This window comes from Felis catus, chromosome D3 (genome assembly GCF_018350175.1).
Source record: "Felis catus isolate Fca126 chromosome D3, F.catus_Fca126_mat1.0, whole genome shotgun sequence".
In the NCBI taxonomy this organism is placed as follows: domain Eukaryota; kingdom Metazoa; phylum Chordata; class Mammalia; order Carnivora; family Felidae; genus Felis; species Felis catus.
This window is the reverse complement of record NC_058379.1, coordinates 28,933,379-28,958,168: the sequence shown is the minus strand read 5'-3', so window position 1 is coordinate 28,958,168 and position 24,790 is coordinate 28,933,379. Positions and strand designations below refer to the sequence as shown.

The window sequence follows — 24,790 nt, the reverse complement described above, 5'->3', positions numbered from 1 at the left end:
AAGAGTCAGATGTTCGACCCACTGAGCCACACAGGCGCCCCAGCCCTAGGCAACTTCCGATCTACTTTCTGTCTTGGTAGATTTACCTATTCTGGACATTTCCTATAAACAGAATCATACAATATGTGGTCTTTTGTGAATGGCTTCTTTCACAGCATCGTGTTTTCAAGGTTCATTCATGTTGTAGCATGACACATTCCTCCTGTTACATGATACATTCCTGTGGTTGCATGATCCTTCACTCCTGTTTCTTGTAAACAGCTTTATTGAGATACAGTTCACATACTCTACAATTCGTCTATTTAAAATGTCCAATTACTTTTGGTATATTCACAGAGTTGTGCAGCCATTACCACAAGCAAGTTTAGAATGCTATCATCACCTCAAATTTCATTTCTTTTTATGGCCAAATAATATTCCATTGTATGGGCATACCATTTTTATTTTATTTTTTAATGTTTATTTTATTCATTTTGAGAGAAAGAAAGAGCAAGGGAGACAGGGAGAGAGAGACTCCGAGGCAGGCTCTGCTCCACCAACGCACAGCACAGAGCCTGATGCAGGGCTCCATCCCAAGGTTCGTGAGCTCATGACCTAAGCCGAAATCAAAAGGCAGTTGCTCAACTGACTGAGCCACCCAGGTGCCCCTATACCATATTTTATTTGCCCATTCATCAGTTGGTGGACATTTGTACTTCGTGGATATTATGAATAAAGCTGCTGTGAACACATGTTTTCATTTCTCTATGACACGAATTGCTGGGTCTGTGATAAACTACAGGTTCAACCTTTTAAGGAATTGCCAGACAAACCACGTGATTTTTTTTCAATCCTGATTTTCTCACTTAACATTAATCATGTGCTTTTTCATAAACTGTTAAATTGTTCAATGTTCTTTGAACGCTTGGCTTTTAATGTTTGCAGAGTTCCAATTCTTAGTTAACCAGTCCCCTGTTATTGGGCATTTAGATTATTTCCAATTTTCATATTATAAACAGCCTTTCAGTGAGCATTTTTGGGCATCAATATTTTTTTGTGAAACTTTTAAAAATATTTATTTATTTTTGTGAGAGAGAGAGAGAGAGCACGAGTGTGGGAGGAGCAGAGAGGGAGGGAGACACAGAATCTGAAGCAGGCTCCAGGCTCTGAGCTTTTAGCACAGAGTCCGATGCGGGGCTCGAACGCATGAACCTACTGAGCCACTCAGGCACCCCTGGGCATCAATATTTTTATGCATCTCTGGTTATTTCTGAAGAGCAGATTAGTCAGACCAATGAATCAAAGGGCATAGGCAGTTTTAAGGCTCTTGGTACATAAAACCTCCCAAAAACCTTGTGTCAGTTTGCGCTCTGGCAAGTTGAGTTTGGGAATGCCAGTCACACACCACCTTATATTTTCATGGTCTCTTGAAGTCACCAAGGCAGGAACGTTGGAGATCTTTGACCCCATACTCAGCTCAACATGTAGCACACGGCCCAAGTTCATGTTACGGAAATTAGCGTGAGCAAAGGAAGGCTGCATTAATGCTCTGCATTAACAGAGGCCATGGGATGGAGAGGAGGGTACAAGTGTCTGAGTCATCATGAAGACAGGCTCCACAGGACTTACCACCCAGCTGACACGGGGACTCACTGCAGACTCAAGTGGTAATAAAGCATCATGAGGCCAAGAACTCTCCACATGGAAGTTGAAGTGGCCAATGTGAGAGGAAGCCACATACCGCAGTCACTTAGGGACAGACGCCAGTAGGGACGGGGTGTAGACTGGAGGCAAGTCTTTTGTACTCCACTCTGTGGGCAGCAGTCTTGATAGAAAGTGCTGGAAGAATTACCTTCACTGAGATAGCGAGGTCATCAAACTCTCTGTCCACTTGGATATCCTGAGGAGAAACCCATTACAAGGCAATACATTACCACCTTCTGAGAACTTTGCTGGTTTTTGCTGGTACACACAAGGTTTTGGAGAAAATCCTTAGGGCAGCTTCTCTCCTATGGATGACAATGTCATTAGTCCCCAAACTATGAAAATAGGGAAGGGAAGGGGCTCCGGGGAGCTCCTTGGAGTCTGTGATTTCTTGACCTGCAGGTTGGATGCATAGGTCTGTGCTGTTTGTGGAAATTCACACCCCAATCCATGTGCATCTTTCAGCATAAACGTTATTCCTCAATAACAAATGAAAAGGCATGGGGAGTGAGGGGAAAGATACTAGCACCCATAGTGTCTTTCTCTACATAGGCCTTTTCTGTGGGGTCTGCTATCTCATCCCATCTTCACAATGACTCTGGGTGGGAGATTTTAGCCTCATTTCACAGAAAGACCAGGCTGAGCCCTGGGAATGATTTTACACGAACTGTAAGGACTTAGAAGTATTTCCCTTACAGTTATTTATTTTTGAGAGACAGAGAGACAGAGCACAAGCAGGGGATGGGCAGAGAGAGAAGGAGACACGGAGTCCGAAGCAGGCTCCAGGCTCTGCGCTGTCAGCCCAGAGCCCGACGCCGGGCTCGAACTCACAAACCGTGAGATTATGACCTGAGCCGAAGTCAGACGCTCAACCAGCTGAGCCACTCAGGTGCCCTGAAGTATTTCCCTTAAAACTGAGAAGATCTAGGCTAGGGAGATTAGACTAATAACAGTCAAGGAATAGGAAAACGGAACATTGCGTCTAGACAGGTGTTGCTCTCCAATTCAGAAGATCCCATGTTGATGGACTCAGGATTTGGTCTCAGGCCTGATTCCAAAGTCTGTGGTGTTTCTGTTATGCTAAAAGCTTCTGTTAATAACCATACATTATATTGAATAAGCATGTATTTTTGCAGAAGTTTCATATATAATTCCTTTTTTTTTTTTTTTTAATGATGGAATCCAGTGCTGACAGGAATTCTCAGAGCAAGCGGAACATGGTCAAGGCATGCTACTCTCTGGCTTTGGAGCTGTAGAAACTGGGCAGGCAGAAGGAAGCAATAAGCAATAAGAAGAAGGAAGCATCAGTTGTCCCAAGCCTGAAGGATTGGAACTGTAAAAACGTCTCTGGAAAGACTTTGACACAAATCTGGTTTTAAATAAATGAGGGTTAGAATAAGCAGTGATTTGTGACTAGACTTCAGTTTAATACCTTGTGTTTGGGGATTCTCTCCTTAATGTTTTACTGCTTATATAATTTTCTCTCTATATTTTTAAGTTTATTTATTTTGAGAGAGAGAGAGCGAGCGAGCAGGGGAGGGGGACACAGAGGGACAGAGAGAGAATCCTAAGCAGGCTCCCTCCTTTCAGTGCAGAGACCAACATGGGGCTTGATCTCATGAACCATGAGATCATGACCTGAGCCAAAAGCAAGAGTCAGACACTTAACCAACTGAGCCGCCCAGGTGCCCTGAATTTTCTATATTAAAAAGGCACCATTGAGATGCCTCGGTGGCTCAGTTGGTTGAGCATTTGACTCTTGATTTCAGCTCAGGTCATGATCTCAGGGTCGTGGGATTGAGCCCTGCATCAGGCTCCATGCTTAGCATGGAGCCTGCCTAAGATTCTCTCTCTCTCTCTCTCTCTCTCTCTCTCTCTCTCTCTCTCTCATTCTCTCTCTCTCCCTTTGCCCCTCTCCCCTAAAAATAATAAAAAAAAACCCACAACTGAATGAAAAGGAGTCTTAATCTGCCTCAAAGCCAACGAGTGAATCTTCCAGCACCAATATCCACCTGCAGGCAGAACAGGCCAGGGGGTGAGGTGGGTAAGTACTGAACCTTCAAATCCAAGCGTCAGTGAACAGTGAGCTAAGTGTCCTCTGAGGCAATTCTCTCTCAGCCAATGAAGAACCCAGGCATGAGTCAGAGATGAGACCACAACGGTATCCCCCAGTCAGGAGTGGAAGTAAAGCCACAGTGGCACTGCGACCCTCCATTCAGGCCTGGGGTGGAACTCAGACTTAGCCACACTGAGTATCTGAGCAGGACACTAGAAACTGCAGAACTAGATGTATTGGAGCTGGGCGGCACTCAAGCCTCTAGGCTCGATCCCTCTTTGGGATTGTAGGGCTTTGGTGGTGAGACGGAGTTTAGAGAAGGGGCCTCGGGCCTCCACAGGTGCCTCCAAGCCCTTGGCCCCTTGTCTTTGCCAGTATCCAGCCCCTGCCCTGCCCCTGACTTCCCAGCGGCTTGGGCAAATGACTGCATCTCATTTACTCCATTGCAAAAGGAGTGACTATGGCTCACCCGGGTTGGCTGTGAAACTGAAACAAGACATCGCCTTGAGAAGCACTTGTAAGGCATTGGAGCCCTGGTTCACAACACGGCACACGTGCCCTGCCGCCACCTGCCGGCTGTGCTGCTCTGAACGCCAGAGACGGGCCAGCTCTGCAGAACTGTGCACATGGACTGGCCTTTGGGTTCTGTCCCTATTTCTGCATCAGTTTGGCTATGCTCCCTTCTAGAAGATCTTCTGTGTTCTATTTACCGTGCAAAATGCTAGAAACTGCAGAACTAGATGTATTGGAGCTGGGCAGCACTCAAGCCTCTAGGCTCAATCCCTCTTTGGGACTCTAGGGCTTGGGGCAGGGACCTGGCCTCTGTCTCTCCCCCTGACCCATCACCTTTATGCCCTCTTCTGATGAGCAGGACCGGACAGCTCCTGGACGTGGGAGCATCTTGCCTTATACTCTGGGTCTAGGAATAGTTCAATGACTGGGGCTCCTGTGGAGGGTTCTGGTGGCCAAGGCTGGTTCCATGCACACCAGGACAAGCTAGGCAGGGAGCGGTTGGGATGAGTGCTCAAGAGCCGCTGACACCTCATCCTTGAGCACCCAGAATCAGTCACATCCCCTCTCCCCATAGGTGCCCCCTGAAAACCCTCCAGAAGTGTGAGATTGCCCTGGAGAAGCTCAAGAATGACATGGCAGTGGTGAGTGGGGCACCATGGCCTGGTGGTATTCAAAGGGCCACAGGCATCTGTGGGGAGAATTCAGAACCACAAGCCGAGAGAAGCCTTCACAGTCAGGAGTGGGCAGAGGGGCCATGCTGCTCAGCCTGGGGACCTTGCCCAGGAGTCTTTTGCCAGGTCAGGTCTGCTGTGCGGAAGGAGAGTATATGTGGGAACATGGGAGAAGTCACCCTGTGGCTGTGGTCCTGGGGTGCTTTCTGCGGCCCCCAGGTGCATGGGCTTTCTTGTATGCCCATCTCCACCATCAGGCCTCCAGCCAGCCCTGCCCACCCCCAGTCCAAGCCCTGGGGGAAGGGAACTCTGGGGAAGGTCAAGGCTGCAGAAGGCAGGAGAATGTATCCAGGATCAGCCGTATTTGTCTCCAGGGGGGCAGAGGTTATGGGGAAGCCACAGAAGTCTGGCTGTGAAGGATAAGGACTTCAGGGTCTGGAAAGCCTCCCCAAGAGTGGGCTGCTGACGTCCCCACTGCCCATCCTGTCACAGCCCACGCCCCCACCACCCCCGGTGCCGCCAACCAAGCAGCAGTACCTGTGCCAGCCACTCCTGGATGCCGTCCTGGCCAATATCCGCTCACCTGTCTTCAACCATTCCCTGTACCGTACATTCGTGCCGGCCATGACGGCCATCCACGGCCCACCCATTACGTACGTACAGTCCAGGGTTCAGCCTCGCAGTGGGTGGTGGGCCGTGGGCCACGGGCCACAGCCTAGTGTGGTGTGGTGACCATGGTGGTCTCTTCCAGGGCCCCGGTGGTATGCACTCGGAAGCGTAGGTTTGAAGACGATGAACGGCAGAGCATTCCTAACGTGCTCCAGGGGGAGGTGGCCAGATTAGACCCTAAGTTCTTGGTGAACTTGGACCCATCTCACTGCAGTAACAACGGCACCGTCCACCTGATATGCAAGTTGGGTGCGTACAGGGGAGGGCGGGCGGGGCTGGTGCTATGGGAGAGTGAGTCCTGAACTACAGCCCAAGGCCCTAGAGCAGGCCCAGCACAGGCCCGCATGATCCATGTGGACAGGCACTTGGCCTCCCACAAACAGGCATGCTCACACCACACCCTGAAGCCCACCATCCCTGTGTCCTCCTGGATCCTCACACATACCTGGCCCAGGAGGTGCTCTGAGGGCAGAGCCCTGAGCCCACAGACTCTTACCTCTCACCGGCCTGCCAGGGAAGCCCCTCCCTCCCAACCAGATATGGCTGTGCTTGCCTGAGGCCTTAGGGAGATGTGGAAGTGGGAATCAGAGTGACCTCCAGACTGCAGCAAGCCTCACCAGAACCTTTTGGGATATGAAGAGCCCTGTTTAGAGCAGGGCTATGAGGCAGGGCAGCCTGGGCCAGGTCACAGGCATAGACACATGTGTTGCAGATGACAAGGATCTCCCAAGCGTGCCGCCGCTGGAGCTCAGTGTGCCTGCCGACTACCCCGCCCAGAGCCCACTGTGGATTGACAGGCAGTGGCAGTACGGTGAGCCAAGAGGACAGCCTTGGGGAGGCCTCACGGCTGCCGTCTAGGGACCCTGGTAGGGGGCATCAGCTCAGGGCAACCGAGATTTGCTCTGTGCCCCGCAGCTGAGGCCCCTCCTCCCCTTTCGCTGCTGCCCCTTTGTGGGCAGGAGTGGGTTGCCCAGAAGTCACTTGGGAAGAAAGGGGTCCATCCTGTGTCTGCAGGGCAGTCACCTGTAGTGAGAGAGAGGCGAGCAGGTCCAACCGCCTTTGTGGGCCTCTGCAAGGCTGTTACGGGAGTACAGAAGGAGCTTGGGCTTATGGAGACCCACCTGGGTGACATGGCTTCAAACCAGAGGCCCAGAGAGACCCCTGTTGATGGTGGCCAGTCCCCCTGCAGTGCAGAGCTGGTGCATAGGGCTGGGATCCCAAGGCTGTCCCTGAGAGAAAGCCCTGGGCTCCAGACCTGTTCACATTCCAGTTCTCCACTGACACATGGGCCTGGGAGGGGACCGTGTTGGCCACCGCACTGTGTGCGGGAGATGGCATCCTGGTCATGTTGACTGGCTTTGATGTCCCAGACGCCAGCCCTGTGTCTGTGGGGCGGCCTTTCATAAAGAGTTGCTTGTGCAGCCCAGGGTCAGGCCCAGCACTGGCTGTCCCGGCGGAGGTCACAGCGGCACTCATGGCCCCTTGCTCTGTTGCAGACGCCAACCCCTTCCTGCAGTCAGTGCACCGGTGCATGACCTCGAGGCTGCTGCAGCTCCCGGACAAGCACTCGGTCACAGCCCTGCTCAACACCTGGGCGCAGAGCATCCACCAGGCCTGCCTCTCCGCCGCCTAGCCACCCACCCACTGGGGACCACGGGGATAGCCGGCAACCTTGTCAGGGCCACAGCGGACATGCACCTCACGTTGGACATTTCTAGGTGTTGGCTCCCTTAGAGAACCTGGGCTTAGATTAGCTTTCCTGCTTTTATCTTCTGCCTTGGGGACCTGCCAAACATTTTCCCATACTTGTACGTGACTCGGGCAGGTGGCTGTGGAGCTGGCTGCTTCGTGGTGGGGTTGGGACTCCCCCCACCTCCACTCCCCGCCGGGAGTCGGACATGCCTCAGCCCTGTGTGCTCCTCCTTGGGCTGCTGTCCCCTTGGCTTCTCCAGGGCCCATGTCCTTCCTCAGCAGCCCGGGGGAGAACTCCAGGTCTCGTTAGAGCCTCTTGTGTGTGTGCCAGAAAACTTTTTGTTTCTGTAGGGGAACATGGAGAGCATAGGAAACCCTGAAAACACACACAGAATTCTCTGGTCACGGTTTTGGGTTCAGACCCTTCCACCATTGCCGTGGGGGGCACGCCACTGGGAAGCTCCTGGATCCAGGGGCCGCTGGCTGCGTCTCAGAAGGAAAGTCGGCCAGCAGGCAGTTGCGAATCCCCTGCCATCACCTGGGACTCATACCTCATGGCATTCTCCCTTTAAGCCATGGGGGTCTGCTCAGCACTGTGGGGGTGCCTAGGGAGCAGGGACACCTGAGTGGATCCTGTACCTGGCACCGTGCCCACTCACTGGGCACTTGGGCCTGTTCTTGGGTCAGGGCAGCATCCTCAGGACCTGGCGTCATCAGAGCTGCTCCAGAGAATGAAAGCTCCCTGACAGGGCATCAGCCCTCTGGCCATGAGAAGCTTCCCCTTTTGTATGTGCACTACCGTGTCATCTGTGGTTCTTATAATAAATTTATTATTCCTGTGTTTGTCATGAGTTTGTCACTGTGTCCCCTCCCACAAGTCTGGGACCACTATCCAGTGAGGTATGCTTTCAGGGCTGAGCCAGATTCCTCACCTTGGAGATGGCCGTGGATGCCCAGACCTTAGTTCACCCTTTTTTGACAGTATCAGTGCCTCATCCTGGTTTACCCCGAGGTTTCTGGCAAAGCTCCTGCTGCCCAAAGAAGAGGCAGAGATCAGCACTGAGGAGATGGCCAGTGGGGCCAATAGCCCTGTCCTGCCAGGGGAGGGTCGACACTAAACTGACCACACCCATGAGACATAGGAAGCTCCGGTTCTGGTGCGTAAAGGGGTGGTGAGGCTCTTGGGTGGGAATCTCAGGGTGGGACCCTAGCGCCCTGGAGAGGACCATTCTCCCATGGCCGTGGCCCTCCACAGCAGAAGGCAGCTCGGTAGGATGGCTCGTTAGCTGGGATTGTCAGTGTGGAGGCTGGACGGCGCTGTGGCAGGGGGGACGGGACTTGCCCTTGTGCCTGGAAGGCAGTCCCAGCCCAGCCAAGGGCCAGGAGACCCCCCTGCACTCAAAGAAGGGTGCATGCTGTGCCTGCCCGTGGCGCAGGGCACCCACCAGGCCCTGGACAAGTCCTGGTGACTGCCCCAGTGGGCCCCTCCCACCGCAGGGAGCAGAGCTGGGGGCACAGGGCAGGGCAGCCATGTCAGATAGCGGTGAGGGATGAGGTTCACAAGTGGAGAAACGAGCTTTATTTCCAGTCTTCAACGGGTAGGGTAATACTTATTTAACGTGTTTTTGTGTAAATGCAGAATAGCAAAATACCGAGCAAGAAAATAGTGTCTCGGTTCTGAGAGCAACCAAGTACTTTATCGGCCACGAACTTTGCTTATCTGGAATTTCGCGCAGCCTAAACGTGTTCGAATTCTTTTGAAGTGCTGTCTAGAGAGGGTTAGCGTCTCCAGCTGTAGGGCATTGGCCTGGCCCTGACCTGGCATGCAGACGCCGACACGTGCCGCCCGCCTCAAAGGACAGAGCGGTGCAGCCGCCGGCGCTGCACCACCTGCAGCCTTTTCTGCCGCTCAGCAAAGCTACTCTTCAAGGTCTGCTTCAGCGCGGGCAGGATGGGGCGCTCTGCCACGGGCATAGGGCTCAGAATCAGGCTGGTAGGGCAGAGGGAGGTCACGACAGGTGCCGCCGGGAGCAGGAGCGGAGACTTGGCTGGCAGCAGGGCCCCAGGCAAGGCACTGAGCTGTCCCTGCCCCTTATGTACTGGGCTCAGGCCACCCCACCCTCCCCCTGCCGGTGGGACTCACCATTTCTTGGGGATGCCCTTGGTGGGGACCTTGGGGAGCTGCATGGCTCCCTGGTGAAGGGCCTCCTGGTCCCTGGTGAAAGAGGAGTCGGTAGTGAGCCCCAAAAGAGCAGACCTCACTGGGATGCGGTGGGGGCCACGCCGAATCACTCACTTGGGAGAGCTGGGGCCGGCCTCCTCAGATGCAGCCTTGGGCCTCCTCAGGTTCCCTTCCAGGAGGGCCTTGAGGTGCTGCAGCTGGAAGGCAGGGAGAAGAGGGGCAGTGGGCGGGGTCTGCGGAGGCACTGGGGTCCCCGCTGCCTGGGCCTCACCTCTTGGGCCTGCAGGAGGTTGGCGTTCCACAGCTGGCGGATGACCACTTCGCATTGCTGAAGCGTGGTGGGCTTGCGCAGGTGCAGGGGCAGATTCATCACGGGGGCCTGCTTGCCCTTGTGCTGGCTGCCTGCCACCCAGGGGGCTGCGGCACTGGACGTCTCCCCTTCTTCCTCTCTGGAACAGGCACTACAGCAGCCCAGAGCTAGGCTGCCAGGATTGGTCTAACCACCCACCACCTCTCTTGAGGGCGGCATCCACACCAGTGTGCGGCTGGTGTGGGGAAGAAGGGTGTGTCTACACAGCCTCGTCGGGGTCTGGTTCCCTTCTGCTGGCCAGGGTGCTCCAGACACCAGGTGGCGGGGGTGGGGGGCCATCTCTGGTGCCAGCTGTGACCTGGGCGTATCCCTTCCTCTCCCCTCAAGGTGCACTGAGGGTCAGATGTGGTTCAAGCTGTGTGACTGCCCTCAGTCCTGACCCCACACCTGTGGGGCTGGTTGAGAGGGACTCTAAGTAAGGACCGTGCAGAGAAGCAGGACCCCGTCCTGCTGGCTGAACTACCCAGGGGACAACAGGGTCTCTTGGGATGCAAAGTCCAGGTTCACTGCTGCTTTCCAGGAAGTCCCAGAAACAGGTGTCAATCCTGGTCTTGCTCTGGCCTGCTGGCTCTGTGCCTTGCGGAGGCCAAGCACATTTCCCAGGGTGAGCCCAGGAACCCAACTTACTGTTGTTCTTTTGCTTGTTGTCTTGGTGAAAAGCAAACTAATGTGAAGGCCAAGTTACTTTGTTTCATTTCTGTGAGAAATTAGTTTCTGGGCTGCTGTTGGCACCCTCGTGTGGGCTCAGGTCAGCACAGGGCATTGCCCGCCAGATGGACCTGCCTGGAGTGAGTCTGCTTTCACCCTGGAGACTGACCCATTTGGAAGGGCAAGGCAGCTGGCCGGTTCCAGAATGTGAACCTACTAAATGCAACGCTGGGCCCACAGGGTACAGGTGAGCCCTTACTTGGCCTGCCCCTGCACCCCTGGGGCTTGGTCCCGCTTGCTGTTGTGAAACAGGGCAGCAGCTGGGGTCTTCTCTTCCAGGTCCGTCTTCGGAGGAATGTCAGTTTTTGAGTCTTGCTTCTTGGAGAAGCTGGGCCGGGGCCTGGCCTTTCCTTGAGAGTTGGCTGTAGATCAGACCCAGACAGGGCAGTCACTGTGGGTGGGCATCAAGAGCCAGGGCCCACGTCCTCCAGGATTGGCTGTGAGTGCCCAAGGAGCGCCTGCCCTCTGCCTCGGTTTCCTCCTTGTAAAGGAGAGATGGTAACAGAGTCCCCACTGGGGGGGCTGCCAGGTGACCCAAAAAGGGGGTCTGTGGGTGGTGCCTGCTGAACGCCCTAAAACTACTGCTGCTGTAGAAGCTGGCCTCCCCCTACTTGTACTGGGTCAGTCTCCCATGCCTCGGGGAAGTCCAGGGGTCAGGGTGGCCCCGCAGCTGTTCCCTGACTCTGAAGCAGCACCCCATTTTGGGCAAAACGAAACTGTACGAGAGTTCTGGGACCCGGCCCGCACAGACTTCCTTTCCACGGACAAGGCCCACGGCCTGCCTAGGCCCTGCATGGAAGGGGCAAGGGCCACTCCCGGGGAGGATGCCTGGCCTCTCACGGAGGCCGAGTGCAGAGAAGGGGCTATTAGCTCCCCTCACTCTGCAGAGGACACCACAAGCCCAGAACGCTAGGCAGGGCTGTCCCACCTGTATCCACCTGCTTGCAGGAAACACGACAAGCAGGGCTTCTGCCAGGCTGCCCTTGGAAGACCACTTAGGAAGGCTCAGGGGCTCCTCTCTTTGTATGCAGGCAGGGTGTGCCTGCCACAGGACCTTGTGCCCCACGTTGATCTGACGTTCACTTCCTTTGTAGCCAACCCCGCTTTCGCTTTCGTAGTCTCCCTCTGGCCAACTCATGGTCCTGTCACACCCCGCCTCGGCTCCTTCCTGCTGGTGTCAGCTGGCGGCCACCCTCTCTGGCTCCCTTCGGCTACTCCTTAACCCTTAAGTCCACAGAGCTTGGCAAAGGTGCAATCTGGTCAGCACCCCACACTGGCCATCGGGGCCCAGGGCCCCAGTGGGGCATGTGCCCCTCCCCTGACCCTGAGTTCACAGAGGGTGCTGGCATGCCAACTGACAAGGTCGAATTTGAGACGGACTTGATGGACTGAAAGCTGGAATTGGAAGTGCTGCCTGTGGGAAATGCACACGGTTAGTCTGAGATGGTGGCAGCACCACCTTGGTCCCAGCTTTCCCGGACACTTCTGTGCCCCGCTGTTGGGAGGGGCCAGGCCACCCGTGCCTTCCTCCTGGCCCTGCAGGCCTGTGTGTTTGTGTTTGTGTTTGTGTTTGTGCAGAGCCCTCCCCCCCGCTCTGGTGAGGCAGAACCAAGGCCAAGGGGAAGGTGATTTCTGGAAGGGCCATCCAGAAAGCAGAGGGCTTGGGCCCGAAGAAGCAGGCCCTGAATGGGAGGATGGCCTCTTCTGATATCCCACTGGGGACCCCCGACCCTGCAGGACTGGGACCATTAACAGGCCCTGCCACTTGCCCAGGATAGCTCACTGGAACTGCTCTGCTCCGCTCGAGGAGGGCCCACCACCACTGTTCCCATATTCCATGTCCCCTAGGAAGGGAGCCCCGGGACATGCCCAGACTGGGGCATACCAGGCTAACACCTCTCAGACCACCTCTTGATGTCAGACTTGGCCCCAAAGGTATGTGGGGGGAACAGGCCCAACACAGCCTGAGTCTCCCTGGGCTGGGCTGGAGGACAGGCAAAGAGAAAGGGGCTGTCACGATGAGGAAGGGCCTTAGACGAGTGACTGCAGGTCTCTGTCTCTACACTTGGTCACAGCAGACATGGCAGGGAGGATCCCCAGAAGGACTGTGCCCAGAGCCGTCTGTGCCAGAGGCACAGGGCTGGGGGCTGCCATAGCAGCAACCCAAGTAAAAGGATCCAGCAGAGCAGCAAGGCTGGGGGCCCGGGGGCGGGGCGGTGGTGGCAGGGGTGGGGTCTCGGCAGCCCCACCCCAAGCTGCTCTTCCTGCTTCCTTACTGCAGACTTCAGGCCTTGGGATCCCCGACAGCCCCACCTGCTGTGCTTGGGTGCACAGTCACCCACACCATGGCGGGGGGTGGGGGGCAGTGGTGTCTGTCCAGGTCCCCCAGGATTCCTCCCCACTGGGATAGTACATGGGCCAGTGCAGCTAGCTGGGTAGACACAAGCACTCTGGAGGGGCTATTCCTGACAGAAGTAATTTCCCATCAGGCACCCAAGGGCCTCAGTCTTACCTTCCTTTGGCTTCTGATTCATTATTAGCTTGTAATGGAGATCTGAAAGCAAGCATGTGCTCTGGTCATTTTTGAAACTGCAGCCATTTGGGGAGGAGAGGTTTTGGCTTGCCCTGTGCACTCCCCGCTGAGCCCCTGAGAGACCTCACACACTGCCCCATGGGCCAAGCCTTTACCCTGGGTGTCTTAGGGCCAGCAATGCCTCTAGCTGTTCCCCGAGCCAGAGCCCTTGGGTGAGAGCCTCGCCAGGAGTCCATTCCTCTGCCCATGACATCTATAGGGCACCCTCTGCTAGGTGGAGCCCCAAGGTCCAGGGGAACAGAGGTGAGTGAGTCAGGATGACCCAGTCCTCCAGGAGCCCCTAGTCATGGATGAGCAAATGTGGTCAGAGCAATGATCGAGCGACACCCAGAACGTGGGCTGGCCACATCCAGCCTGGGCATCAGGGAGGGACAGGGGTGAGACTCAAGACTCCTTATGTCAGGAGGAGGGAGTCCTGACATCATGGTGATCCCTTGATCTAATAGCCCTTCAGGTAAAGGCAACAGGAGAAAGGTGGGGAGAAACTGAGACAGGGCTAAGAATGTGGGGGGAGGAGTTCCAACTACAGCATAAGGGAGAAGAGAGAGGACAGCAGTGTCCCACCGTGATAGGCCTTAAGTTCTGCTTCAGGCCTGGCCCATGGCGGTGAGGAGCCACCAGCGGGGCAAAGTTAGGAAGGACCTGCCCTGAGGAGACGCGGGGGCAGGGGGAGGTGTCCAAGGAGGGGCTGGATGGGAATGGCAAGTCGGCTCTCGATCTGTGTTTAGTTTGTGAAAATCACTGAGCTGTACACTCGCACTTTTTACTTCCATAAAAGTTTTTTAGAACAGGCGGGCCCGACTTGCCTAGAGAGGAGACTGCGACCCGGCTTACTGTGGGAAACGCTGCACAGCCAGACCACCCCACCAGATGGTGGGGCGGCCCCGTCGACCCCGCCCACGAAGACCCAGGTTCGGGGCCCGGGGGTGCGGAGGAGGCAGGGGGTGCGGAGGGGGCAGGGAGTCCGAGACCCACGTAGCAGGACCCGGGCTGGGGCTTGCTGCCCTGTGTCCTCCTTATGCCCTGTTTAAGGGTTTCTAAACCTCGTGTTCTAGAGTCCACGAGTGTTTCGGTACTGGAGGCACCCGGGAGCGGCAGGTCAGCCTCTCCCTCGGGCCCCAGCCGCGGAAGACGCCTCACTCGCGGCCGCGGCGCCCGGACTCACCCTTGTTCTCCCGCTTGAGGTGCTCGATCTCCTCGTGGAGCTTGACCAGTGTCTCCGAGTGCTGCTGCTGCAGGAACTGCAGGCTCTTCTCCAGGTCCACGACCCGCTTCTGCGCCTCGATGAGCCCAACCTGCGTGCTGTGCTGCGCGGGCTGGAGGATGGCGGGCGGGCGCAGGCGCGACGTGCCCCGGGAGCCCGGGATCCCCGAGCTGGGGGGCCGCTGCCCGGCCGCCGCCACCCCCGCCCTCATGTCGCCGCTGCCGCCGCCTCTGCCGTCGCTGCACTCCCACTTGGTGGCTCCACTGCCCCGGCCTGGTGCCGCGTCGCCATGGACACGGGCGCGCGCGGGCGAGGGGGGCGGGGCGTGCGGCGGGGCGTCGTCTGTGATGCCCGAGAGACCACGCTGCTGGTGGGGGTGGGGCCTGCGTCAAGTTTGCCTGAGCTCGTACACCCTGACTTTGAAAGGCATCCTCTGAATTAAGGTCAGATAATCGTCCGCCTTTACATAGGTCTTACTGTCCAATTGTCTATGCTTGTTTATTTTAATAGTTCGCTTCTGGAATAGATGATATGGATTACATATTCAAAAATCCAAAGGTAGAGGACTTTCTGCTTTATGAAATGTGGACAGAATATATGAAACAGCCACCTGGAAACAACGGAGAAGAACAAAAAGCAAAGTGGACGAAGGCAGCTCTTGAAAGAAGAGCTGCTTGGGGCGCCTGGGTGGTTCAGTTGGTTAAGTACCCAACTCTTGAGTCTGGCTCAAGTCACAACTGTGAGATGGAGACCCGTGTCAAGCTCTGCGCTGAGAGCAAGGAGCCTGATTGGGTCTCTCTCTCTTCCTGTCTGTCTCTCTCTCTCTCCCTCTCTCCTCTCTCTCTCTGCTCCTCCTCCGCTTGCATGCTCTCTTTCTCTCAAAATAAATAAATAAAACTATTTTTAAAAAGAAGAGCTGCTTTTTCCCTGAGCTCTCTCTTCTGGTCAGCCAGACCTCAAACAGGAAGCCACAGTCCTATTGGCTGCAGAAGGCAGAGGATGGAGTTTGGGAAGGACAGTGCAGCTGGAAACTGAGGGGGCAACACAGTGAAGTTTGGAGCCTCTGCAAGTGAGGAGTTGAAAGCAATAAACTTCAAATATGTGGCTGGCCTGAACTGCCCACAGAATTCCAGGGATTCCAGGGAAAGAGAAAGAGCTGGAAGGCCAAAAGCTGAGAAGAGATTCATTTGCTGCTAGCTCCAGGGGAGACAGAATTTGGAGTCTGACAGAGGAGCTTGGTAAACGCCTCAGTTTTTCTTTTAACCCCCAAAAGGATCACACCTTGGTAATAAAGACTATGTTCTAGAAATAAGAGATTTGCCTTAGAACTAAGGGCAAAATCAGAAAATACCCACCCTCATAAAACTTAAAAGCCCAGCCTCCACAAGGTTTTGGTGACATTCCAATAATTCAACCCCCTGGAGAACAAAACTCAACACTCTTCAGAGAATTATAACAGAACCCAGAGTCTCTGTGTCCTGTCATCCATGATGTCTGATATACAATAAAAAATACCAGACATGCCAAGAAACAGACAAATGTGACTGAGTCACGAGAAAAAAAGTCCAGATTCAGTCAATGGAAATAGATCTGCAAATAATACTAGATAAGAAAAGTTACAGAAAAGTATTTTATAATGAATATGATTAAAACCTACAGAAAAAGATGGCCATAGTGAGGGGAATCATAGAAAAAATTTTAAATGATTGATAAAGCGTTAAAAATGAAAGGGAAAAAAAAGGAAATCCTACAACTACAAATGTACCTGGATTTCTGGTTTCCTGGTCCAGCCTTGGCAATCATCACTGCCATCCGCACAAAAGAGAAAGCCGCTGACAAGCTGAAAAATCAATGAACTCTTCTTAGATCCATCAGAGAACTGAGATCACAGGACAAACGGCTGCCCCCAAATTGGAGAGACAGAGAATCACAACCCACTGGAGCATCAATCTCTGTCTGAACCACTACCAGGGGAGGAAAAGCTAAACTGTAATTGATGAATTGCTGGTGTGGCCAGTGTAGACAAGGGTTAAAGAGTTCAGGGGGCAGAGGTCCAATCTTAAGGGGCCCCGCACCTTTGTGAGTTTAACCTCCAGGAGCCCTACCAGATTCTCATGAGGAAGAAAGATGGAAAAAATCCCCTGTGGTCCCAACAGGAAGAGGGTGAAGCAGCCATTTTGAAGTGTTGCCCAGAGCTTTCTGTTCTTCAGGGATTTCCCTCAAAACAAACTAAGACAGCCCCAAATGCCAAACCGGCTGGGATTTTAATAGAGCCTAACAGACCTGGAGGAAAAGAAATACCTAAGTCTAGCTGCTTCTACCCTTCCCCTCTCTCCACACCTTTCCACCACATCAGTGGGGGCCTGTGTAAAAATGGGATACAAGCAAAAGAATTGCCCAGCTCAGAACTAATGTAAGAAGTGTCTAGGGGCATCTGTGTGGCTAAGTTGGTTAAGCATCTGACTCTTGATCTCAGCTTGGGTCTTGATCTCAGGTTCATGAGTTGAAGCCCTACATTGGGTCCCATGCTGGGCATGAAGTCTACTTTAAAAATAATAATAATAATAATAATAATAATAATAATGCGTTTCTAGGAAAACCCAAAGACAACAAGGAAGACAAATTGAGGGCACCGGAGGAATATTTTGCCTCTGACACCTATGGCTGCAACAAGCAATAAACATGGACTAAACCCTGGCAAGATAAACAAAATCTCATGCTACAGGCCTGTTTACCTCAGTTGCTTCTTCACAGCACATCATATCCAAATTTCAACAAAAAATACAAGGCATACTATGAGGTGCCTGGGTGGCTCAGCCAGTCAAGTGTCCAACTTCGGCTCAAGCCATGATCTCACAGTCCATGAGTTCAAGCCCCACACTGGGCTCTCTGCTGTCAGTGCAGAGCCTCCTTTGGATCCTCTCTCTCTCTCTCTCTGTCTGCCCCTCCCCAGCTGGCTCGCTCTCTCTCAAAATAAATAAACCTAAAAAAAATTACAAGATATACTAAAAGACAAAAAAAAGAAAACAAACAAACCCACATAGTTTGAAGAGACAGAACAAGCATCAGAGCTAGACTTGGATCTGGAGAGATGTTGGAATTATTGAATTGAAATTTTTATTTTTTCACATCTTATTTTATTTTATTTTTTATTTTAAAGAGAGAAAGAGAGTGCAAGCAGGGGAGAGGGGCAGAAGGAGAAAGAGAGGATCTTAACCAGGCTCCATGCTTAGCGAGGAGCCTGACACAGGGCTTGATCCCATGACCCTGGAATCATGACCTGAGCTGTAATCAACAGTCAGACTTCAACTGACTGAGCCACCCAGGCGCCCCATCAGATTGGGAATTTTAAACAACTATGATGACTATGCTAATGGCTCTAATGGAAAAAGTGGACAATATGAAAGAATTGATGGATAACGTAAGCAAAGAGATGTAAACTCTAAGAAGGTAAAGGAAATGTGTGAAATCAAGAACGCTGTAACACAAGTGAAGAATGCCTTTGATGGGCTTATCGGCCGACTGGGCGAGGCCAAGGAAAGAATCAATGAGCTTGAAGCTACGTCAAGAGAAACTTCCAAAACTGAAATATGAAGAGAAGGATGAATGAAAATTACAGAACAGAATATCCACAAATCCTGTGACTGTTTCAAAAGGTGTAACATATGTAGAGTGAGAAGACCGGAAGGAGAAGAGAGAAAGGAACAAAAAATATTTACAGCAATAACGACTGATAATTTCAAAAATTAACGAAAGACAACAAACCACAGATCCAGGAAGCTCAGGGAACACCAGGCAGGAGAAACACACACACAAAATCTCCTCCTGGGCATATCACATTCTCACTGGAGAAAATTAAAGACAAAGAGAAAATCTGGAGAGAAACCAGAGGAGAAAAAAGAAAAAGAGCTTTCATAGTAAGAAGTAAAGATAGAATCACATCGGATTTCTCCTCAGAAACCACGCAAGCAAGAGAGTGAAGAAAGATATTCATGTTGAAAGAAAAAAGCCACAAACTTAGAGTACTGTATCTAGCTACATTTTCCTCCAAAAGTAAAGAAGAAATAATAAAGACCTTCTCAGACAAACAAACATTGAGGAACTTCGTTGCCAGTAGCCCTGCTTTGTGAGAAATGTTAAAAGAAATTCTTCAGAAAGAAGAAAAATGACATAGGTCAGACACTAAGATCTACATTAAGAAAAGAGCATTAGAGAAGGAATAAATGACGGTAAAAAAAAATTGCTGTTTCATATTCTTAAAACTTAAAAAAAATTGTGGGGCTCGAACTCACAACCCCAAGATAAAGAGTCACATGCTCCACCGACTGAATCAGCCAGGCACCCCTTCTTTTTCATATTCTTGTTTTTAAGTTTATTTATCTATTTTGAGAGAGAGGGAGAGAAAAGTGCAGGAGGGGCAGAGAGAGGGGGAGGGAGAGAATCCCAAGCAGGTTCTGCACTGTCAGCGCAGAGCCCCATGTGGGGCTCAAACTCACAAACCGTGAGATCATGACCTGAGCCAAAATCCAGAGTTGGATGTTTAACCGACTAAGCCACCCAGGCGCCCCGTCATATTCTTAATTAATCTTACAGAAAGCAGTTTGTTTAAAATAACCATAGCAAAAAATAATAATCATCATAGCAACAATGCATTTGGTAATTATAGCTTATCAATAAGTGAATGACAGCAATGTTATCAGAGATGGGAGGGAGAAATCAGAAATATTCTAAGGCCTTGCACTCCCGTGAGGTGCTATGGTGTTATTCTAAAGAGAACTTGGATTCACTGTAAGTGTATACTCAAGGGCAAACACTTAAAATAATTTTAAATCAAAAGTATAATTGATATGCTAAGAGAAGAGAGAAATGGGATAATATAAAAGGTTCAGTTACAGGGGTGCCTGGCTGGCTCAGTCAGAAGAGCATGCAACTCCTAATCTTGTTGGGATTGGGAGCTCAAGCCCCACGTAGAGATTACTTAAAAATAAACAAACTTAAAAAAAAAAAAAAAGTCTGAGTTAAAGCCAGACAAGGTGGGAAAAGAGTGGAAGACAAAAAGAGAAACAAAGAGCAATGAATAGAAAACAGTAACAGGGGCGCCTGGGTGGCTCAGTCAGTTGAGCATCCGACTTCGGCTCAGGTCACGGTCTTGCAGTTCGTGAGTTCGAGCCCCGCGTCGGGCTCTGTGCTGACAGCTCAGAGCCTGGAGCCTGCTTCAGATTCTGTGTCTCCCTCTCTCTCTGCCCCTCCCCTGCTCATGCTCTCAAAAATGAATAAATTTAAGAAAAAAAAAATGGTGTCAGGAACCTGAGAAAAATCACTTCTTACTGAAGCAACATCACAGTTGACTGTTTAACATTACAGTCTTTTGACAATTAAGGCAAAAGGAAAAGTCATTGTGGAATAGAGTTTTCATTCTCTCACAAAGGAAATATGTACATTCTTCAGAAACAAATTTCTTTGGGACCCATATGGAGGGATTGAGCATTTTGGTGGCTTGGATACGAAACATTGAGTAGAATGGATGATGTTTTCTAGAATACTTTCCCATAGTGCCTGGGTGGCTCAGTCGGTTAAGTGTCTGACGACTCTTGATCTCAGTTCAGGTCATGATCTTGCAGTTAGTGAGTGTGAGCCCCACATGGGGCTCTGTGCTGATGGAGTGGAGCCTACTTGGGATTCTGTCTCTCCTTCTCTCTGCCCCTCCCCGACTGGTGCTTGCGTGCTCTCTCTCTCAAAATAAACATTAAAAAATGTAAAAATAATAGGAAAAGAATACTTTCCTTAAGAGACAGGCAAGTCAGATGGATATTCATTTTATCATTTTTCCTTTTAAATGTATATACTCCTTTAATAAAATTAAGAGATAATGAAGATCTTTTAAAATCTACTGTTACAGGAAGATTTCAGTCTCTTCACTGCCACTATTCACAACGCCCCAGACATGAATACTACATATCTGGGGCTCTTTTTTCCAGTAGTTACCTCCATAGCTTTCGGTGATGTGCTTTTGCTACGATTTTTTTAAGTTTATTTATTTTGAGAGAGAGAGAGAGAGAGACAGAGAGAATCCTAAGCAGGCTCTATGCTGTCGGCACAGAGCCCAATGTGGGGCTCGATCTCATGAACTGTGAGATCATGAGCTGAGCTGAAATCAAGAGTCAGCCACTTAACCGACTGAGCCACCCGGGCACCTTTACTATTTCTTGATTTACCAAAATGAGCCACACCCACCGGCTTCCTTTCCTGTTCTAATGAGTGAGGGTTTAACTCACTTCTATCACCAATCCCACATTCTAATACAGTCCCATTATTATTCTTAGCTCCTCTCTTATTTATATTTGTAATCCTACATCTTTAGTTTTGGTTTTGCCTCATTTTACAGCAAGCGAAGTGTGGCCGTGGGCTCGCGAAAGCATGATGTTGTCAGTGCCTCTGTCTGGAACTCACCGGTCCTGCTGTATTTCCCATCACCCTGAAGGATGGCGGAATGGCCTTTTGAAGATTTGCTTCTGGCGTCAGCTGGGTGAAGTCACTTGGTGGAGCTAGCGTAACGTCCCTAATGTCCCGGGAGATGCGGGACGTGCTCTGAAGCAGCCACTAACGTGTAGTGAAGTTTCTTTCCCCGAGGCAAAGATATCCAAAGACTTCAGGAATCAAGGGGTAGAAGTGGGAGGAGCTTGTTTCACTGTTACTATTCTAATGACCTACCAGTAAAGTTTCAACTTCCCACCCCCGCAGCTTCGGGTTCTGCTGGCTTAGAGGTCTTGCTTGGTTGCCACAGGTGGCAAGGGACACGCTGGTTCCACTGAACAGGAAGCTGACACTGCCACCTGGTGACTTTGTCAGGCAGAAAGGGGGTTGCTGTACTGGTTGGGTGGCTGGGCTTGATTATCAAGCGTAAATCGGTTTGCTACTCCAGAATGGGGGCAAGGAGGAACACCTGGAACCCAGGAGATTCTCTTGGTAATCTTACGTAGGGCTCCCACATGCTGTGGTAAAACTGACGGAAAACTATAGCAACCTAAAACAGGCAGGACTAAGGGGCGACTGGGTGGCTCAGTCGGTTAAGCGTCCGATTCTTGGTTTTGGCTCAGGTCATGATCTTTCGGTTCAGGGGTTCTAGTCCCTCATTGGGCTCTGCGCTGGGAGCCTGCACACTCTCTCTCTCGTGCGCGCAAAATAAATAAGCACTGCTAGGAATTTACCCAAGGGATACAGGAGTGCTGATGCATAGGGGCACTCGTACCCCAGTGTTTATAGCCGCACTTTCAACAGTACCCAAATTACGGAAAGAGCCCAAATGTCCATCAACTGACGAATGGATAAAGAAGATGTGGTTTATATATACAATGGAATATTACTTGGCAACGAGAAAGAATGAAATCTGGCCTTTTGTAGCAACGTGGATGGAACTGGAGAGTGTTATGCTAACTGAAACAAGTCATACAGAGAAACACAGATACCGTATGTTTTCACTCATATGTGGATCCTGAGAAACTTAACAGAAGACAGTGGGGAGGGGAAGGGGAAAAAAAAGGTCGCAGAGAGGGAAGGAGGCAAACCATAAGAGACTTAAAAACTGAGAACAGCGGCGCCTGGGTGGCTCAGTTACGTGTCGGACTTGGGCTCAGGTCATGATCTCGTGGTTTGTGAGTTCGAGCCCCACGTCGGGCTCTGTGCTGACAGCTTGGAGCCTGAAGCCTGCTTCGGATTCTGTGTCTCCGTCTCTCTCTGCCCGTCCCCCACTTGTGCATTGTCTCTCTATCAAAAATAAATACAATGTAAAAAAATTTTAAAAACAGCAACAACAAACTGAGGATTGATGGGGGTGGAGGAGAGGGGAAAGTGGGTGATGGGCATTGAGGAGGGCACCTGTTGGGATGAGCACTGGGTGTTGTATGGAAACCAATTTGACAATAAATTATATATTTTAAAAAAGTATATTTCAGAAAACACTGAATTTATAAAAACAAGCAAATAAATAATAAAACAGGCAGAACCATTTAAAGCACAAAAACTTCCAGAATAAAGGGGCCCCTGGGTGGTTCAGTGGGTTGAGCATCTAACTTCGGTTCAGGTCATGTTCTCGTGGCTCGTGAGTTTGAGCCCCACATCGGGCTCTCAGGCTCTCGGGCTCTCTGCTGTCAGCGCAGAGTCACTTTGGGTCCTCTGTCCTCCTCTCGGTGCCCCTCCCCCGCTGAGCGCATGTGCGCTTTCTCCCGTGCTCTCTCTCCCAAAAATAAATAAACATTAAAAAAATTTGTTTCCAAGGATAAAGATCTAGGTCACCCCACCAGATTACCCGCCCCCCCCCCAAATATGACTGGCTGAGGTGCTTGCTGGGGACAAAGAGAAAGGGTGGTGGAAGAACACTCATCTTGTCATGTGACCAATCACAGCCGCGAGCACAGTTGTGGCCAAAGATGTCCTGTGTCTTACTTTGATATGGACTTCTGTACCTCATACTTGTCTTTTTCTCCTCTCTCATTCTCATGCTACCAGGAAGTATTAATGTATAAATCATGGCTATTTCTGTAACTCAATATTAGGCTACAGGATAGCAGAATCCGAATCAGGAAACAAAGGCACCTTTATTCAGAGATGGGTAAGGGGGAACTTTGGGTTTCTTTCGGTTCGGCTGTCGGAAGGATAGCTGAATCATACAATGGGAAAGCATGGTGCTCCGAATACCTTTACTTGGAAGTTAAATGTTGAAAAGGAGGTGTTTGGATGCAAAGCTGAGCTGACCCAGGGGTAGACTGTGCTGGGCTGGTTGTGGTTAACCCGGCGCCACCACCATTCATTTTTAAGGCTGAGAACTCTATTTTCCAGAATCCCCTTTCCCTTAGGGTTTTGGGATAGAGCCAGCCAGAGAGAGAAAGTTGTAGGAGGTTTGGAAGATGGAGGTGAATCAGTCACAGTCAAGTACGTGGGTAAACAAGAGATCCACACTGGCTTCCTGGAGCACGAGCCCCTTCGTCACTGAATTCTGAGATGGTCTGTACAAGCTTCTTGGAGAATCTTGAGACCCGCCCACCTTGGTGCTTCAGGCTGAGGTCTTTAGCATGAGCTTCTTTGCTCTTGCAGATAGCTTCCATTACCTCTGCTCTTTTGGCTCTTCCCACACTCACGGAAGTCCCTGATTCTTTTTTTTTTTTTTAAGTTTATTTACTTAGTGAGAGAGAGAGAGAGAGAGGGAGGGAGGGAGAGAATCCCAAGCAGGCTCCGCGCTGACACTGCAATGCAGGGCTTGATCCCATGAACCACGAGATCATGACCTGAGCTGAAATTAAGAGTCGGATGCTCAGCCAAGTCACCCAGGTGCCCCTGATTGTAACACTTTTTTACACAACTTTTTTAGTTTTTAAGTAATCTCCACACCTAATATGGGGCTCAAATCCATGACCCCAAGATCAAGAGTCAAACACTCTTTCAGCTGAGCCACCCAGGGACCCCTACAAGGTAATTTTAGAACCTTTTTGTTCTTTTAAAAGAAACCCTGTACCCATTAATGGTCACTCCTCATTGCCTCTCTTGGCCCCAGTCCTAAGCAACCAGGAATCTACTTTCTGTCTCCATAGGTCTGCCTGTTCTGGACATTTCGTAGCAATAGAATTCGCAATATGTGATCTTTTGCAAATGGCTTCTTTCACTTAATATAATGTTCTCAAGATTTACTCCTGGGCACCTGGCTGGCTCAGTCGGTAGAACATGTGACTCTTGATCTCGAGTTTGTGAGTTCAAGCCCCATTCTGGGCATAGAGTTTCCTAAATAAACAAGCAACCCAGTGAATAAATAGCTTTTAAAAAGATTTACTCATATTGTAAATATGAGTAATTGTAATTTACTCATATTGTAAATACTTCATTCCTTTTTATGGCCAAATAGTATTCCGTTGCATGGGCATACAGCCTTTGGTTTATCCCTTCATCACGTGGTGGACATTTGGGTTATTTCTACTTTGGGGCTATTGTCAATAATGCTGCCATGAACATTTGTGTATCTGTTTTTGTGTGGGCCTATGTTTTCAAAATTAAAAAATATTTTGTACTGAAAAACGACACTTTCCAAATGAAAAGACAATCTACAGAATGGGAGAAAATATTTCCAAGTCACATATTTGATAAAGTGCTTACATCTAGAATATGCAAAGAGTTCTTACAATTCAATAATAAAAAAGTTAATAATCCAAATTAAAAATGGGTGAAAGCCAGGGCACCTTGGTGGCTCAGTCGGTTAAGCATCCGACTTTGGCTCAGGTCATGATCTCGCAGCTTGTGAGTTCAAGCCCTGCATCAGGCTGTCTGCTATCAACACAGAGGCTTCTTGGAATTCTCTGTCCCCCTCTCTCTGCCCCTCCTCCTCTCATGCTCTCTCTCTTTCAAAAATAAACATTTTTAAAAAATAAAAATGGATGAATGGATAAAGAAGTTGTGGTTTATATA

The 24,790-nt window shown here is 50.8% G+C and overlaps 2 protein-coding genes and 1 long non-coding RNA gene across 4 annotated transcripts; 2 read left to right on the top strand and 1 right to left on the bottom strand.

Moving 5' to 3' along the window:
• The first annotated feature begins 4,274 nt into the window (after positions 1 to 4,274).
• On the top strand, positions 4,275 to 8,127 carry LOC105260067 (mediator of RNA polymerase II transcription subunit 15-like). 2 transcript variants are annotated; one of them, XM_011279895.4, is made up of 5 exons: positions 4,287 to 4,893; positions 5,416 to 5,576; positions 5,675 to 5,841; positions 6,305 to 6,403; positions 7,089 to 8,127. In XM_011279895.4, exons 1-5 carry the CDS (start codon positions 4,885 to 4,887, stop codon positions 7,223 to 7,225), a joined length of 573 nt encoding a protein of 190 aa, XP_011278197.2. In that variant the 5' UTR covers positions 4,287 to 4,884; the 3' UTR covers positions 7,226 to 8,127. The 2 variants fall into 2 exon arrangements, with proteins under 2 accessions (XP_044897547.1, XP_011278197.2); XM_045041612.1 differs by lacking the exon at positions 6,305 to 6,403 and having other exon boundaries at positions 4,275 to 4,893.
• A 713-nt stretch (positions 8,128 to 8,840) lies between these two features.
• Positions 8,841 to 14,552, bottom strand: LOC111557296 (coiled-coil domain-containing protein 74B). Its single transcript, XM_023241703.2, has 9 exons — positions 14,303 to 14,552; positions 13,057 to 13,098; positions 11,900 to 11,958; position 11,868; positions 10,744 to 10,906; positions 9,738 to 9,915; positions 9,581 to 9,663; positions 9,428 to 9,499; positions 8,841 to 9,274 (listed from the first exon to the last, which is right to left on the bottom strand). The coding sequence occupies exons 1-9, from the start codon at positions 14,550 to 14,552 to the stop codon at positions 9,136 to 9,138; spliced, it is 987 nt and encodes a 328-aa protein (XP_023097471.2). The 3' UTR covers positions 8,841 to 9,135.
• Positions 14,553 to 14,641: 89 nt separating this feature from the next.
• LOC123381182 lies at positions 14,642 to 21,081 on the top strand. Its single transcript, XR_006587900.1, has 2 exons — positions 14,642 to 14,784; positions 20,727 to 21,081. It is a non-coding gene; the product is annotated as an uncharacterized LOC123381182 (long non-coding RNA).
• Positions 21,082 to 24,790: the final 3,709 nt, after the last annotated feature.

Coding starts and splice junctions, on each gene's coding strand:
- LOC105260067 (XM_011279895.4), top strand. Junction 5,577..5,674: donor ATCCACGGCCCACCCATTAC/GTACGTACAGTC, acceptor GGTCTCTTCCAG/GGCCCCGGTGGTATGCACTC. Junction 5,842..6,304: donor CCACCTGATATGCAAGTTGG/GTGCGTACAGGG, acceptor CATGTGTTGCAG/ATGACAAGGATCTCCCAAGC.
- LOC111557296 (XM_023241703.2), bottom strand. CDS start 14,552: ATGAGGGCGGGGGTGGCGGCGGCCGGGCAGCGGCCCCCCAGCTCGGGG. Junction 11,959..13,056: donor GAATCAGAAGCCAAAGGAAG/GTAAGACTGAGG, acceptor CATTTCCCACAG/GCAGCACTTCCAATTCCAGC. Junction 9,664..9,737: donor ACCTCCTGCAGGCCCAAGAG/GTGAGGCCCAGG, acceptor CCTGCCTTCCAG/CTGCAGCACCTCAAGGCCCT.